Raw genomic sequence first — 15,734 nt, 5'->3', positions numbered from 1 at the left:
GTTTTGCAACGTTTCTTGTCGTGAATGCAGCTTTGAGATATTTCAACGTTGTAAAGCCAGAAGGTGGCAGCTGGGGGCGCAATAACCTGCCTGCAATTTAGGATTATACAACATAGGATGAATTAGTCAGAGACAGTATATAAAGACAGTCTTTATATACAGTCTATGATTAAAGTGGGGCAATTTTTGCAACTGACACTTCAGCAATATATTTCGACTTTTTATTTAATTATAATATTACTTTGTTTATCTCATCATTATTATTATTACCACCTTACTTTTGTTCTGTTTTTATTATTCTATGTTGCGTTTTTGAGAGCAAACGCCAACACTTATTCTTTGTATGGTTGCATACTTAGCTAATAAAACTGATTCTGATATTAAGCTAGTTACATTATATCCGCACCCAATACCATTCTGAAATCCCCACGGTGTTTTCTAATCGTATCAGAAAAGAGAGAAGAAATGGTAAATATAAATATGAAAGTTTTCTTTGTTCCAAATTGTCCCAGATTATGTGGCTTTCCTAATGTGGGACAGTTCAGGCTGAAATCTGGGACACTCACTGGGAGGCTGATCAATAATACTCATGGCCAAAGTGCATGCCCATGTTTCATCAATTAATTAATTACAATATCTTTGCTGTTACAAATAGTATTATGTATTATATATGAATATTAGTAATAATATAATTTGCAATCTGCCTAAAATAACTAAAAATAAGCATTACAAGACTAAGACCCCTGAATAACTATTAGTATTGCACATTGAATGTGCCTAAATGCATATTTCACCAATTACAGAACGTATATGACTGTCCCACATTAGTAAAACCACGCTGTCCCATATTTCAGACCACATTTTCTAAAGTGGGACAATGAAATATTGACTGAAATTTGAAAAATAACATATTTTGAGGCATGAATGTATAATAAACACAATCTGATAACAATTGGCAACATTGCTTAATTTATGTCAGATTTATATCCTTGTCATTAAATTACTCTAAATCCTTTGTCACTGACTTTTGACTGGACTTCACAGCAAGTACTTCCTGTTGGAAAATTTCCCCACCCTAGTCTATGGCATCACATGTGTGGAGTTGTGTGATTTCAATTACATGACACTCCAGGTTTAATTTGACAGCAGTCCTATGAATTAGCATTTGTTAGAACAGATAGACACATTTGAGCTTAGGTGTCTTCCTACACCTCACAACTTTTCTTATTTTCTTTTCTTCTTTTTTCTTTTTGTCATTATTTCAAATTTCCTTCCCAATTTTCATACCATGCGTTTTTCTCTGTGTAAATAACACTAAATTCTAACAATCAGGCCAGGAACATTTAGAAACTTTAAATTTTTATTTTAATCTCATTTCATTTAAAGAACCACAAACAATACAAATACAGAAAGCAACGAAAATAAAGTGCAAAATCTTTTGGTGTCAAACTAAAAAAGGATCAGCGCATTAGGCTGACAACAAGATATTTCACCAAATATCTCTGTGGTCTCTTAACTCTACAGGGTAAAAATAAGACATTTTATAGATATTTTTTAATCAAAAAATAATCTGAGCGGATGTATGTGCAGAAGACAAAGATAGTATGATGCAAGGTAAACTAGATTAAAGCAATATTAACAAATAAATCATACTGGTAACCACTATCATACTTCATACTGTCTTTGTCTCTTCTAACGTTTATACTAATTCTACTCATGAACCTATATGGTCCTCTTTAATACAGAAATGTACACACGTAAGACCAACAATGTCAAGCCTTTACAGTCTTTACTACACATTTTCTTCATTGTATTTGTCATGATGGAACATCTGCAGGAGTACAGGAACTTATGGCATCTATACTCTGAACACTGACTGTAGCCAAAAACAATTCTTCACAAGAAAGCTTCAGTTTTAGTCCCATCCTTCATGCAGTCCATTGTGTCTGTTTATGGTCCAGTTTTGTTCATAATGTATATTTTTGTCTTGTTATCCATGTCGTCAGTGGCAGTGGCTCAGTGGGTGGAGATTGACGGTGACAACACTAACGTCACGGATTGAGTTTCCACAGGATTCAGTCAGCGCGCAGCATGTGGTCACGGATGAAGACAACATATCAGTCAATGCCTGTTGTGAGACTAAACCGCAGTCTTGTTGCTATGTGTTTCCTAATGATGGAGGGTCATGCATGGTGACCACAGTGGATCCACTGGTGGTGCTGAACTGCTCTATTTGGTTTCCCTCCATGCTGTTCAGTTCCACTCCGGGAGGCTGGAAGCCGTTCTCTGGGTTTGAGTTGGTGATGCTGCCCGTCACAGAGTTGACTCCCATGTTGCTCAGTGGCATGCTGCTCTGAACTGTGGATTGTGACATCTTCGGACGAGGTTTGGAGCCCCCGTTGGCTCCCAGGACTCGGGATACATGTGTCCGCCTGACCACAAAGAGACAATGATGTTAAGACAACTCTCACATCAGTCACTTACAATGTTGTATTGTGTTGGACATGTTTGGCATTCAATGTTAATGCTGAATAATGTTATTCAGCAATTGAAAAGTCACTTGTGTACAACTATGATAGATATTGCCTTGTCATCACTTGTAGTATTACTTTGTTTGTAAATGACAAAGATAATGATTTAATTACTGAATTAAAGGTAACAAACATCAGATACATCACTCATATGTGAAATATAAAAAAATCCAAAAGATAAGACTGGGATTTTCTGTCAAAACTGTTAATATTATGGAAGTAAAACATCTAAATACTTCTTCAACCACTGCAGACTGAGTCATAAGGGCCATATAACATAAAAAAGAAACATTTGTTTTTTTCTTTTAAATTGTGTAACATTTTACCTCCTAATGCCTCTGAAAAGTATTCAAATTAAACAATCTGAGAAAGGATTATCAGTCTTTGGTTGAACTGCTTGCAACTCATAGATACATGTGACCTGTGACAAGGGGTTCCCAGTAGACACTGTGTCACTTTAAAGGATCACAAGCCAAAAAAGGGATTCACTGTCAAAGAGTAACATAAAATATGAAGATGTGGATGAATGTTTGCTTAGTCTACATTATTACACAGATGCAATAATAAAAAGATGAAGAGCAGCAGCACATGTCTGGTCCCCCTTAAAGCACTTAATGGTTTGGCTCCCCAGTATATTTCTGACCTGCTCACTGACTACAATCCAGTCAGACCTCTCAGGCCATCAAGTGATGGTTTCCTAACTGTACCTTGAATACAATCCAGATCTGGTGAAGGTGCTTTTAGCTACTTTGGTCCTGTTCTCTGCATATAATAGCCTGAAATCTGTCAGAACTGTGTCCAGATTCAAAAGTAAACTGAAAATGTTTCTGTTTTCTGTTTGTTGTCTGTCTGTTTTTGAGGCGTATGATTGTGTGTGTGTGTGTGTGTGTGTGTGTGTGTGTCTGTCTGTCTGTGGGATGGTTGTCAGTGTTGTTTGTTCTTGTATTTCTTGTACTTCTCACTTAAGGCACTTCAATGTAAAGCACACTGAGTTTACCTGTAATGAAATGTACACCAGATAAAATTGCCTTGTCTTGAAGTTGATAAAAATAGCATCATTGTTTCTTTCATGACTCCTGACATTCAATATGCAGGTATTGTTCTGTCTAAGAGGAATGTGGCCTTACCTGTTGTATGTCTTCAGGATAATCAGTAGAATGGCGAGAATGATGATAATACCTATGACGATGACAGCGATCATCGCCCCAGAACCTGAGAGAGACACAGAAAGAGGGAATGATTAACATGTTGAAAGGTCTTGTGTCCCTTTTAAAATTTGCATTTTACATTTTACACATTCCCCCTGCTCCACGTGGTGCCACTTATTTTGTGTATCCTCCAGTGAGAAGCTCCCGTCTAGTAGTTTAGCAACACAGGCAAACAGAACATGTCAAAGATTTTCTATTAAAATCTTTTTTTTATTAAAATGAACGGGTGCCACTCCCGCACAAACCATCCAGATTCTACTCCATGATGCAATAGATTGTTATTTATGCAGTTTGGCTTATCATATGATATTGTTTCTGATCTGAATCTCCACCATGGGTGGCACTGAGATCTGATAGTGTCTACAACAAACAACTCATTCACAAGGGTGTGTTTAATTGACAAAACACAGACATGAAAACAATGTGGACGTTCGCACATGCACATTCCCACACACACACAGGTTTACTTAAGTCACTACAGGGGTATTTACTTGGACTTATATTCATTTTCTGGAGACTTACCCTAACCCTAACCATAACCCCTGCTTGTCTAACCCTAACCCTTAACCACTGACCCAAAAATCTGCATTTTACCAATTGGGGACAAGGCTTTTGTATCCAATTGCACAAGACATCCCCAATCAACTTAAGTCTGGTGTGTGTCCCTGAAAGTGACTTAAGTCCTACCACACACACAAACACACATACACACACACACATAGAGGTGACTTGTGATGTCCTTACTCTGGATGAGTATTTGTTCTTTGGACTTGGTGACAGTGGTTGTGTTTGAAGGTGTTGTAGTGTTGCTCACAGGTGAGACAGTTGAAGCTTGCATCTTCAGCAATAACCTGCACAGACAAAGAAGGCAATTGTTTTACTCAATTCAATTCAATTCAAATAGCTTTACTGGCATGACCATAACAAAATATAGTATTGCCAAAGCACTGTATGAATAATGAATGTTGACAATGACTGAATCTATACAGATACATTTGTGTATATATATTTTGAACAGCATACAAAACTCCAACGGCAGAATTAACGTCTTTTCTTTTACTCTCTGAAACCAAAATTAACCAAAAAAACATCATTTATGTAAAGAAATATTTTAAAATAGTAATAAATAAATAAATAAATAACAAAAAAACAACAAACAGTTTCTGCCACAGTCATACAACAAATAACTGAGGAGACAAGAATATGGGAAAACAGATTTGATGATTAAAATATCTGTGTGATATACAGTACTTGTATAAACAGTAGGTGGAATAGCAGTAATAGAAGTGGAAATGAATTCATGTTTTATATAAACCACAGGAATGAAGATCTTCACTAGAGCATTACATATTAAGTACTGAACAATGTAAACTTCACAACCAGAGGACCGACGTGCCAGTAATCCAGACTACAGCTGTTATTAAGATATTTTATGGCTCACACTGAACACTTTCTTTTTCTTATCAAAGCAGAAACATCACTCACTGCCGTGCAATGAAAAACCATCTCTCCTACACATTTATGACCTGTAATGTATTGCAAAGACGTGATTGAACAGCTTTGTGTTTGCTCTCTGGCTTTAGGATGACACAACATCATTGTCATGTCTGCTGCAGCTTTATGAAAACATTTGTGGTTTCAGAGGTGTTACTATTTGACAGAATGATGCCAACCATAACAGAAGTGGAAACAGTGTTCAAACAGGTTTGACAGTTACATTACATTCATTAAACCCTTGATCAGATCCTTTTCCCCAAAATGACTTACAATACGTGCATTTACAGTACAGCGCTGCAGAGCATAGATTAAATGGCCGTTCTTCAACATCGGATAATTCACCACACTTCCTACGCATATGTGTACACATATATGCAACCTATCAAATCTTTATTTTTCAAGGTTTGTTAGAAGTTTGAGGAAATTATGTTCCATATTTTAAATGTCCAACAGGATTTAAACAATAAGACTGTTTTTGACTATTTTTGGGTTGTTGAAAGGGAGAAATTGTGTCCTTGGAGATGGTGTAGGTTAAAAGAAAAGTCTGGTAATTTTCTTTATTAATCTTGTTGTCAACAAATCCCATGAAAAGACCAAAACCAACAATGAATTGATCCTACTAACAAGTATTGTTTGTGCATCCAAAGTCTAATATAGCTTATTCCTCTGTGCCATAGACCTCCATTGTTGCTCAAAAACTATAATGAACATGTGACTTGGCTTCTCTGTTGCACTGGATGACGTGTTTCTTCATTACGATTAACATGGGCACTGTAGTTTATTTTATATCAGTCTCGTACACTGTCCATCTGCCGTAAATACCCACTAGCACGTCAAAAGTGTATTATTCCACATCTGAAAATAGTCCCTGACAAATGCACTATTTACTCCTGTTTGAGTACTGTCTGCTAAAAACTACAGTGCCCAGCTATTTTAGAAAACATTTTAACCTCTTTTTAAAATGAAACTGTGTATTTTTGACTGTTTTTTAAAGATTCATGTCTTCAGTGGGAATGAATGGACTGAATTGAGGTTGAATCCTACAGACAGGATAGGGAAGGTGGAGAGTACTGAGAGACAGAGTAATGTGTTTTTGGTTTTGGTCTTTTTTATGGGGTTTGTTGATGGTAAGCTCACTTTTGAAAGATTTCCTCCTCTAAAGTCACTTGTAACTCCATCAGAAACATTTTCTCTGTATTTCACAACAGTCCTTCTGTGCTATATTTTGGTCTCCAGACAAAAATTGCAGGTGAAATTAGTAAGAACATCCTCCTTTAAATGTATCTTAAATTCAGTTTTTCTGCTTTGTTTATGCCTATAATGGAACTTTATCACCCTGAACTTGCTGTGATAAATAGATGTATTGATAAGATTTGTCTTCTCTCTCACGATTCATGCAATCACACATCATCAACAATGTATGTTCTCAGCTGTTATTTTGCCTCAGGCAGACCATCAGGGCAGCTTTAATATGTTTTTTATTGATATTGGCAAATCTTAATCTTGATATTGATCTAATCTACTGTGTTGTAATTGTTATGTGTCATGCGGAGATCATCTGTCATTTAGGAGGATCCCTGATACTGTTCAGGAAACAATCCACACACAGCTGTAGGTCAGGGCTGTCCCTGTAACTAATACTTCCCCAGTGTCACGATAATACGCCTTCGCATGCTCAGAGATAGAAAACTTCACTTTGTCATCGCTTTGTTTTAAAGTTCCATAAAGAAAACAATACATTATGATTACATGGAGATTTACTGCAGAAGTGTTCACAGGGTCTTTGTTTTAGAAATTCAATCTCTCTGGAACTGGACGCACGTCATCATGGGAGTTCCTTATCCTCCTTTTCACATAGTGCAATGTAAAACAATAAGTAAATAATGAGGTCACTGTCTCATTCAATTGTGACTCAGGCATGCAATCGTTAATTAGAAAAGTATAATGTGCCATCAGATCTTAAATCATATCACTTGACTTGTCACCTTAATACAAAGTCTTTTTCTTTTTGTAGGCAGTTTTGTAAATCTTACTGACTTCTGCTTTTTTTACTTTTTGTCACTTCTCAATTCTCACTTCGCTTTGTTTCACAGCCTCAGTGACTAACTCTGAGTCTGCTGGGAGTGAAAGCACAGTAGCAAAATCAGAGCAGGTGCTTCAAGGGGACAAAATTTGCATCAGCTATAAAAAGCTCAAAAACTGCAGCACACGGAAGAGCAACCCCTGTGCTGGTCCATCCCTCGCTGTCTTTCTTCTCTAGGTTAGATTGATGGCACTATTGATTGTATTCAAATTCACAAGAAAATATGCAAAACCTTTGATTCCATAGCATCACTGCCTGTGAAGGTACCGCTGAGCATGAATAATTATATAAACTACAGATTAAATTAATGAGAGGCTGTTGACAGACATCAGACTGCTGTCACCCTAACTGAAGATAGCAGGAAACCCCTTGTATGAAGAGAAAATAAATTATAGAGTAGCTCGGTTTGGTCCTTACTGGGTGAGTTCACAATTAAATGTAATATCCGTGATAAATTTCAGGTATGTGCATCAACTACAATGAGCCTCTTATAATAGATGAAAACAGACCTGGGTGCTGAAAGATACACTGAAACACTTTCTCTTCTCTCTGTCAGACACACACCTAATTATTTTCTGCCGCAGATACCGCAGCTGCCACTACTGCTCTTTGTTTCTTAATTAAGGTTTTATCTTAACTAGTTATAAAAAGACTCCAAAGTTTTCCAAACTTTACATTCATAAAATTTCACAGAGGTTATGAGATTAGATTTCTCTTCTATGCCCCTTTTTGAATGATATCTGGATATTGTGTCTGAGCAATATGGATAGTGTACATATCTTTAACCACTAATGGAGGGTAAAAGTTTACATTTCATTGACAAGCAGAGCATATCCTGGAAAGAGTGCAGCACTGCATTTCCTATATTGTGCTCATGATTTATAGAAAACCTTCTACAAACAAGGATTTTGACTTTTCTCACATGTGATGAAAAACCGGATCAGAATTTCAACTATAGGCTGACAAAAGAGACTCGAAGCTGGTATTCGATACTGTGTACTGTACGTCTTATCCAGCTTCCTGCTCAACAGCAAATATTGCACAACCAACTCTCCCATTGTTGACATACCATTACCCATAGAGATTAGTAATGACATATATCATGTTTGCTGTTTGCAAAGGTGACAGCTTCTGATAAGTGACTAACTGATCATATGCTGCATAAGGTTAGTAACACCATTGCTTTGGTAACATGGTGGAGAATACAGCATGCTGTTGATGTTGGCAAAGTTCTGTGACCAACAGTATGCCGTCAGAGTGACGCATATCTATTTGTGACTGAAAAAGAAGAAAGAAATAGATATAAATATCACCTTATTTAATTGTTAAGATGGATTTTGTACTGATGGGATTACATTTAAGTGCATAAGTAAACTCTGTTCACTAATATTTGCTCTGCCATACCATGATTTGTTATTGTCTTTGTTTTTAGTAAGTTTCAAGCTGGTGTCATTTGACATTGAATTCACATATTAGATGAAAACTCACAAATTTTCTCCTTACATTTGACTCTTTTTTTTAAATGAAAAAAGTTCATTACACAAATTTATTTACTGTCTATTGTCAGACTGTCAATATGGTGTCATAAGAAGAAATTCATTTCAGAAGTTTTCCTCATGGTAAATCATTTTAAAGATATTTTAAACAGGATTTTATACTCTTAGCAGCTGCAAAAACAATGAAAATCAGTTTAAAACTTGATCATCTTGACACATTGAGGGTCACGTCTCATGAAGAGAGGTGTAGTTAATTTTTTGCAGAGATGCTTTCTTCTTCTAACTAGAGGATATACTGTGTGTGATTACAAGAAAAATGTCCTGTCTCTATGAGAAAGTTTTCTTCACTACATGGCAGAAGGTTTGCAAAAGGAAAAAAACAATAAAAAAAGCATCTTGGTGTCACTTTGGTTAATCAAAATGACACTTTCATAGAGAAAATTCACTTCAACAAATTGTGCTGTCTGGAAACTGAGACGATTTATCTTCCAACTTTGTACATCAAAGGATGATAACGTGGGTTTTAAGTGGATCAATCCAACTGATTTGATCTTTAGTTTGAGTGTAACAATTCACTGAATGGTTTCCTTTTGTGTGGCCTTGTAGTTATAGCGATGGCGGTGCCTCTACAGATGGCATCACTGCTATCTCTCAACAAAAAGTGTCTTGGCCGGCGCAACATGATTCTGACATGGATTACGCATTTCAGCTTTTATCAAGAAGAGGTGAGGTCATGGTTGGAGTAAGAAAAACTAGATTATTAATTTAAAAAAACTGTGCCTGTCAACATCAAACTGTAGCGGTAGCACAAAATAGGTGTAACTAAGAAGAATTGCCAATCAAAATATTGAAGGAATTTGTTCACTAAGTCACTCCAGTTGGCAAATCATATCCTTCTCATTGGTATGTACAGGAATTTTCCAATGTTGCTGACTGACCTGGCACATGCCTGGTGTTTCATCAGTATTGGATAGGTGTGTTGACTTTCACAGAATAGGGTGTGTCGACAGAAGTGGGTAATACATCAGATTGATTGCATGTTAGGTTTAGGTGTAGCTTTGGTGTGGGAAAGGATGTGGAGAACCTTCAACTGAGGGAACACCTACATTCAACACACGTCATACTCTTTAATATGCAACTAACCCTTGTACTGATCACCATCTTACAGCTAGTTCATTACTTCAATTGGACTCTCAGGTATACAAACAATTTGCACTTGGAGCTGTCTAAATACCACATACTGTAATTGCCATAAGTAGTGCACATCGCCAAAACTATTACACATGAACCTAGTCTAAAAGGTGTTCCTTTTAAGCATGCAAAAAGTGGGTATCCATTCATCTGGTGCTACAGAGGCAGAGAGCTAAACACATCTCTCCACATTAACGTCAGCGGAAACCATGTGAAAGATGAAACTGATAAACAGAATTGCTTCAGGATGCCAATCATTTTCACGCTTATCATTCAGTCTGAAGTTCAAGTTTGAACGACCAGCCAAAAGAAACTTTTGTTTGGATGCATTAACCTCTGAGATAATACAACATGGAGAAACTGGACGTGTCACATGTGTCAAGTGTTATATCATAGCATCAAATCACATATATTATTTTAAAGAAAGACAGGCTGTGTGGGTTATCTATGATAAAGAAGCAGATGCTTTGTGATTTCTTCAGCCTAACAGCATAGCGTTAGAGTCAATAGCTAAAGCTCACATACTAACCAAATACAGTAGCAAAATCAATCTTTAGTTAGTCAACAATGGACTGAGATGCAGATTTGAAATGCCTTTTTTAAATTATATGGTCACATTTTTATCGTCCCAGTGAGAGGAGGGAAATCTGGCAGGCAAATTCAAATGTGACTGCCAGTGTGTCGGCCAGTTTCTTGATGGAGGACAGAAAATACATCTCGCACATGTGAGAAAAATACTGGTAAAAGCCAACTTTAGCATGAAACTCGACCAAGTTTGTTACACAATCATCAATATGCAGACTTGAGGGATATTTTAGACTTTTTATCTGTTAAGTTTCAAGGATTTCTATCAATCAGCACATTTACTCCCTAGTGCCACATCTTGGAAAAGCAATTGGTGCATGAAATCATTCATTTTGTGTATGATACATGCAAGACAGCATGTCAGCATGATAGATTATCTCATTCACAAGGTTAACTGTAAAATACCTTAAAGTAAAATTTGTTTTCCCTACAGGACAGCCATGTGCAGTTATGAATGATTCACAGTAATCAGATTTCATAAACAGTTAGTCACATACTGTGAGGTATCATTTCAGTTAGAAATGTCCGCTGACGCACAAAGCACAAATCATTTCACTCAGTTTAAAGTAATGGGAAACCATTTATATACATCTTTTTTTAATTTAGATTCGTATTTTGAAGACAAAGGAATTTGGAACTAAAACTAATCGGATCACTTCATTCTGACATCTGTATCTGCTTCCTCATTGGCCAGTTTCTCCTTTCTATAATAATAGTTTGTTTGTTGTTCCACAAATTGCAGCTCCAACTGCAGATTCAATATCCTTTCTTCCACCCTAAGTAAACAAATAATTTATTTGCCTGTTCAGAGAGTGTTCCCTCAATGCAGAACAGGAACAATTTAGTTTCCTCTTTTTTTATATGAGGAAAAACCAGACGAGGCTGTTGACTGGCACGACCTTTTCTCCTCCACGCATATTCATCCACACGCAGACACACATATCCTGCACCTACGTTCACAAACACATTCAAAGTATAATCTTCATCAAATGATGGTCGGAGTCAATATTTGAGCAGTCAATTTGAAGCAGTTCCCAGGTTAATAAGACACAGGTGGAGTTATTGCTTCAGCTTTCCCTGGAAGAGCAGCCATGCAGTCTGAAGTCACAGCAGAGAGGTCATCTGCATCCAGTCAGATATAAATTTTACCATACCATTTGTTTTCCAGATGTCACACCGAAGAGGGATTTAACTATGACTTATATGAACCTCAATAAGTCACCAAGGCATGTGTAACAACACAGACAGATCTTTGGCTCGGCGTACAGCGACCTGTAACTGATGTAAATGATGAGATGACATCAGAGATTTAAAAACGTATAAATTTAAAAAGATATATGTCGTAAAGAGACGATATATCAAGATTGTGTTTCAGCTTGGAGTGTGAGAGTTTGTGACATCTTCATGGCTGCATTGACCCTGAAATATCTACAAATCAGGATGGGCAACTGTCATCCAAATAGCAAACTGGGTAAGAAAAAGTATGATTTCAAAAGGTTTAAGACAGAAGAAGAAAACCACTTTGTCACTGAGGGGAGATTTGCACAGCATCTTCTTAGCTTTCAATGTATTTTTTGCAGAGTTATGAAAAGCCTGACAAATTGATATTTATAGAAAGGCAACAAAAATAAAAGAGCTGTGATGTGATGGCACAAACGAGCCATTTTTCTAGTCTTGGCTTTTAAAAAAAAGGTTTTAATTGAGCCATTCATTGTCTAAACCACCACTGTGGCTGAGTTTGGAACACACTCATGAGTGTCTGCTCTAGTACAAAAGACTGAAATAAACTGATTACTATTTGTGCCTTATGTATTAAATCAGTTTATGATTCTTAAGACTTGAATACTTGAACTTGAGCCGAGATAGTTGGACATACATAAAAAGTTACTCTTGTCTGAGACTTCATACTGAAAAACAAACAGTGTCTAGTGTTCACTTGCTTTGTTTATCATGTTTAAAGCGTTTCGATCTCTGACGTTCCGTTACAGGTTTTCTGGGTTCACTTACTGTGATCAGAAGTGATAAAGTTAAATCTATAGTTAAAAATCTGTCAAGTGCATCTATGTGAGTCAGCTACTGATAACTATTGTCTGCCTTTGGCATGAGGGCACAATGCTGAAGCAGAGAGATGCATGCAAGGTTTTATAGTCCTGATGGAAGCTGATTATTCTCTAAATCTATTTGTTATCATGAAAGAAACCTGCTCAAATGATCTACATTGAAGTTTCAATTAGACCAGTCAGAATATTCTGGTTTCTCTTGAACATTATAATCAAATAATAAGACTAATTCTAAAAACTGTGTCCTTTTTTCTGGAGTTCCCCCCTCTTATTGCCTTACACTTTATGCATCCTGAAATACTGCGTAATTTCAAGTAAGAGGTGCAAATTAAGAGCATATTCAAAGGCTGAATAATAAAGCACATTTTCAAATAGTACCAGAGTTAAATATGATAACAACAGAAATATAATAGCGATGCACTTATAATCTTTAGTGCCAGCCATAAGATAATATTCTATATTTCACATCTTACTCACTTAAATTATCATTCTAAAAACTTACTTGACTTAATATACAACACGTATGAACTGGTCATTTGCACACTTTTGAACTAAGCCAAAGCAACAGCCTCAACTCAAATGTTCACTCAAGCCAGTTACAGTAGGTGTAGTTGGTATGCAAACATAGTCATTAACCTTTACAGGAGTGAATGTCGCCTGATTTAATGAGGGAAAGACACTACGAACAAATAACTTTTCTATTTTTAGAACTATAAAGACTACTCCCTTGGTCAAGAAACTACAAATGACTTAAACTAGAGCATATTTGTTTAATAGCAGCCCAAACAAAGCAACAATTTTCTCATGAGTGGATACATTATCATCATACACTACATGTCTCTGGTGAGCTCTGAATTAGAGCTGCAGTGCCATACAAACAGCAGTCATATTTTCCTACAACGTAGTGGCAACTGATGGAAGGATAAGTACAGCCGTTCCATCAAACAGTCACTTATCAATAAGAGATACATGGCCAGATAGTATTTGGAAATGACATTTAATCTTCCCAACTCAAACGCAAATCTGTGTCATTCTATTGGTTCAGCGGCAACGGTGGATTTTCTAAATCTGTGAGCTCTTTGGAATGTGAGCTATTCCCTTTCACCTGACACTCACCTGCTGTGTCTCGCCATGTCGTCTGGGAGAACCCCCGTTCTCACGACACACACACACACACACACACACACACACACACACACACACACACACACACACACACACACACACACAGTTGTGTTTCCATCACTTCAGGGTGACATAACATTGACTTACATTCATTTCCTGGAGACTTATCCTAACCTTAACTATAACCACCACATACCTAACCCTAACCTTACCCTAACCTTAACATAACCCTAAACTAACCTTAACTTTAAACCAAGTGTTCACCCCAAAATTAATGATTTACGTTAAAGGGACTTTCTTTTTGTCCTCATAAGGGAAGGGGCAAGTCCCCACAACATGACCGTGTAAACAGATTTATGTCTCTACAACATGAGGAATACCTGGCACACACACACACACACACACACACACACACAGCACACACACAGCACAATTACAATCACAGTGCACACAGAATAGACTGACCAACTCACTGAGAAATTACTCTTAAAAACAAGAGACAAAGTTTAGATGGAAACAAAAACTATCAAGAAAAAGGAGCCAAAAGCAGTGATTAGGCTTGGGACTTACCTATCCGCCTCCACTTTGATTTCAGCCCAAGCTTTCTCCAGATGGGAGCCTGAGCAGCAACCTGAGCAGAGCCCCCTCCCTCAGCTGACTGAGGTGGGCATAGTCCACCGGTGGAGGGGGTGACAGTCACACCAGGTCTGGGGAAGGAGGCAGGAGGGAGTGGAAGAGTGTGCTACTCCAAGAGACGAATACGTCACAGCTGCTGCTAAAAGTGCCAGTCCCACAGGCGCAAACAGACGGGACAGACACAAACAAGGAACACAAAACGCGCAGAGATGCGTCTGTGTGTGGGAACCAGAGTGTTTATGTCAAGAGGAGGAGGAGGAGAGTGTGGAGGAGGAGGAGGAGGCTCCACGCTTGCTCACTTGGTGCTCCTCTCTGAGAGTAATAATCTCAGGCAGCTGGTTTTTCAGGTCCTTCCGCTTGGCCCCTAGGCGTGACGCGGCCACAGATCAAAAAGCGAGGCTCCTCTCCATAGTTTGCCTGCTCTGCTCTGCTTCCATCATGACTACTTATCAAAATCACACCGGCTGCATCTGTGGGATGTCTCGTATGAACTACATAGAGTTTGGCTCAGTGCGTATTGTCAGAAAAGATTAAAATAAGTCACGATTTTAAAATAACACCAGTGTGCATCTAGTTGTATCATGTTCAATGAAAAAAAAAATCTATTGTGTGCCTGTTGTGTGAGAGTGTGTAGACATAGAATGTGGTTTCAATGTTATCGCAAATCCATTCAACATTACATGAACACATCTTATGTATGTAGTTGAAAATTAACTATGTGAATTACAAAACTTGTCCAAAGGGTACTGGGAGTGTTTGCAGAAACAAAATACAGTGTTTAATAACCTTTCTTTTCTTTTGTGTTTGTGACTTCCATCACCTGGAGGAGGTATTTGAACATTTGGCAACATTTAAACATTTGGAAACATTTGTGTGAAAGTCGTCTACTGAATAGGAAACATGTTTTTACAGGCATCAGTTTGCAAGTCATATTCTTAATTGTTCTACTATTTGTCCCGGTCGTATTGTAGCATGCAAGCTCCTGTAACACATCCGCATCAATATTCTTTCCCCAAACAGTGCCAACAAAGTCGTCAGGATCGAGCCTCATGTTACCCTCAGGGGCTAGGTGGTGCCCACAACTATGAAGCCAGTCAGTGTTGTGCTTTTGTGAGAAAGTGTAACTAAACTTCATTTGGGCAGACACACATTGTTCTGCTTCACCCAATGGGCTGAGAGCGCTGTTTATGGCCTGCTTACGTGCACAGCGCTAGTGTCCACATGTCCCTATGTTCAGCTGTGGAAGACCATTACATAAGAACACGGATAAAAGCTGGAGGTCAGATTTCACTGAGAGGAAAAACATCTTTCGAAATGGCATC

At 37.7% G+C, this 15,734-nt stretch overlaps 1 protein-coding gene across 1 annotated transcript; it reads right to left on the bottom strand.

Annotated features, from left to right (window-relative positions):
- Positions 1 to 125: 125 nt before the first annotated feature.
- On the bottom strand, positions 126 to 14,857 carry ncmap (non-compact myelin associated protein). The gene is made up of 4 exons (XM_067614391.1): positions 14,347 to 14,857; positions 4,484 to 4,590; positions 3,659 to 3,743; positions 126 to 2,432 (listed from the first exon to the last, which is right to left on the bottom strand). Exons 2-4 carry the CDS (start codon positions 4,575 to 4,577, stop codon positions 2,159 to 2,161), a joined length of 453 nt encoding a protein of 150 aa, XP_067470492.1. The 5' UTR covers positions 4,578 to 4,590; positions 14,347 to 14,857; the 3' UTR covers positions 126 to 2,158.
- Between the last annotated feature and the right edge of the window lie 877 nt (positions 14,858 to 15,734).

The sequence above is a fragment of the Thunnus thynnus genome, chromosome 16 (assembly GCF_963924715.1).
Source record: "Thunnus thynnus chromosome 16, fThuThy2.1, whole genome shotgun sequence".
NCBI classification, from domain to species: Eukaryota; Metazoa; Chordata; class Actinopteri; order Scombriformes; family Scombridae; genus Thunnus; species Thunnus thynnus.
Note: the sequence above shows the minus strand (reverse complement) of the source record. Positions and strands in the feature narration are given on the sequence as shown.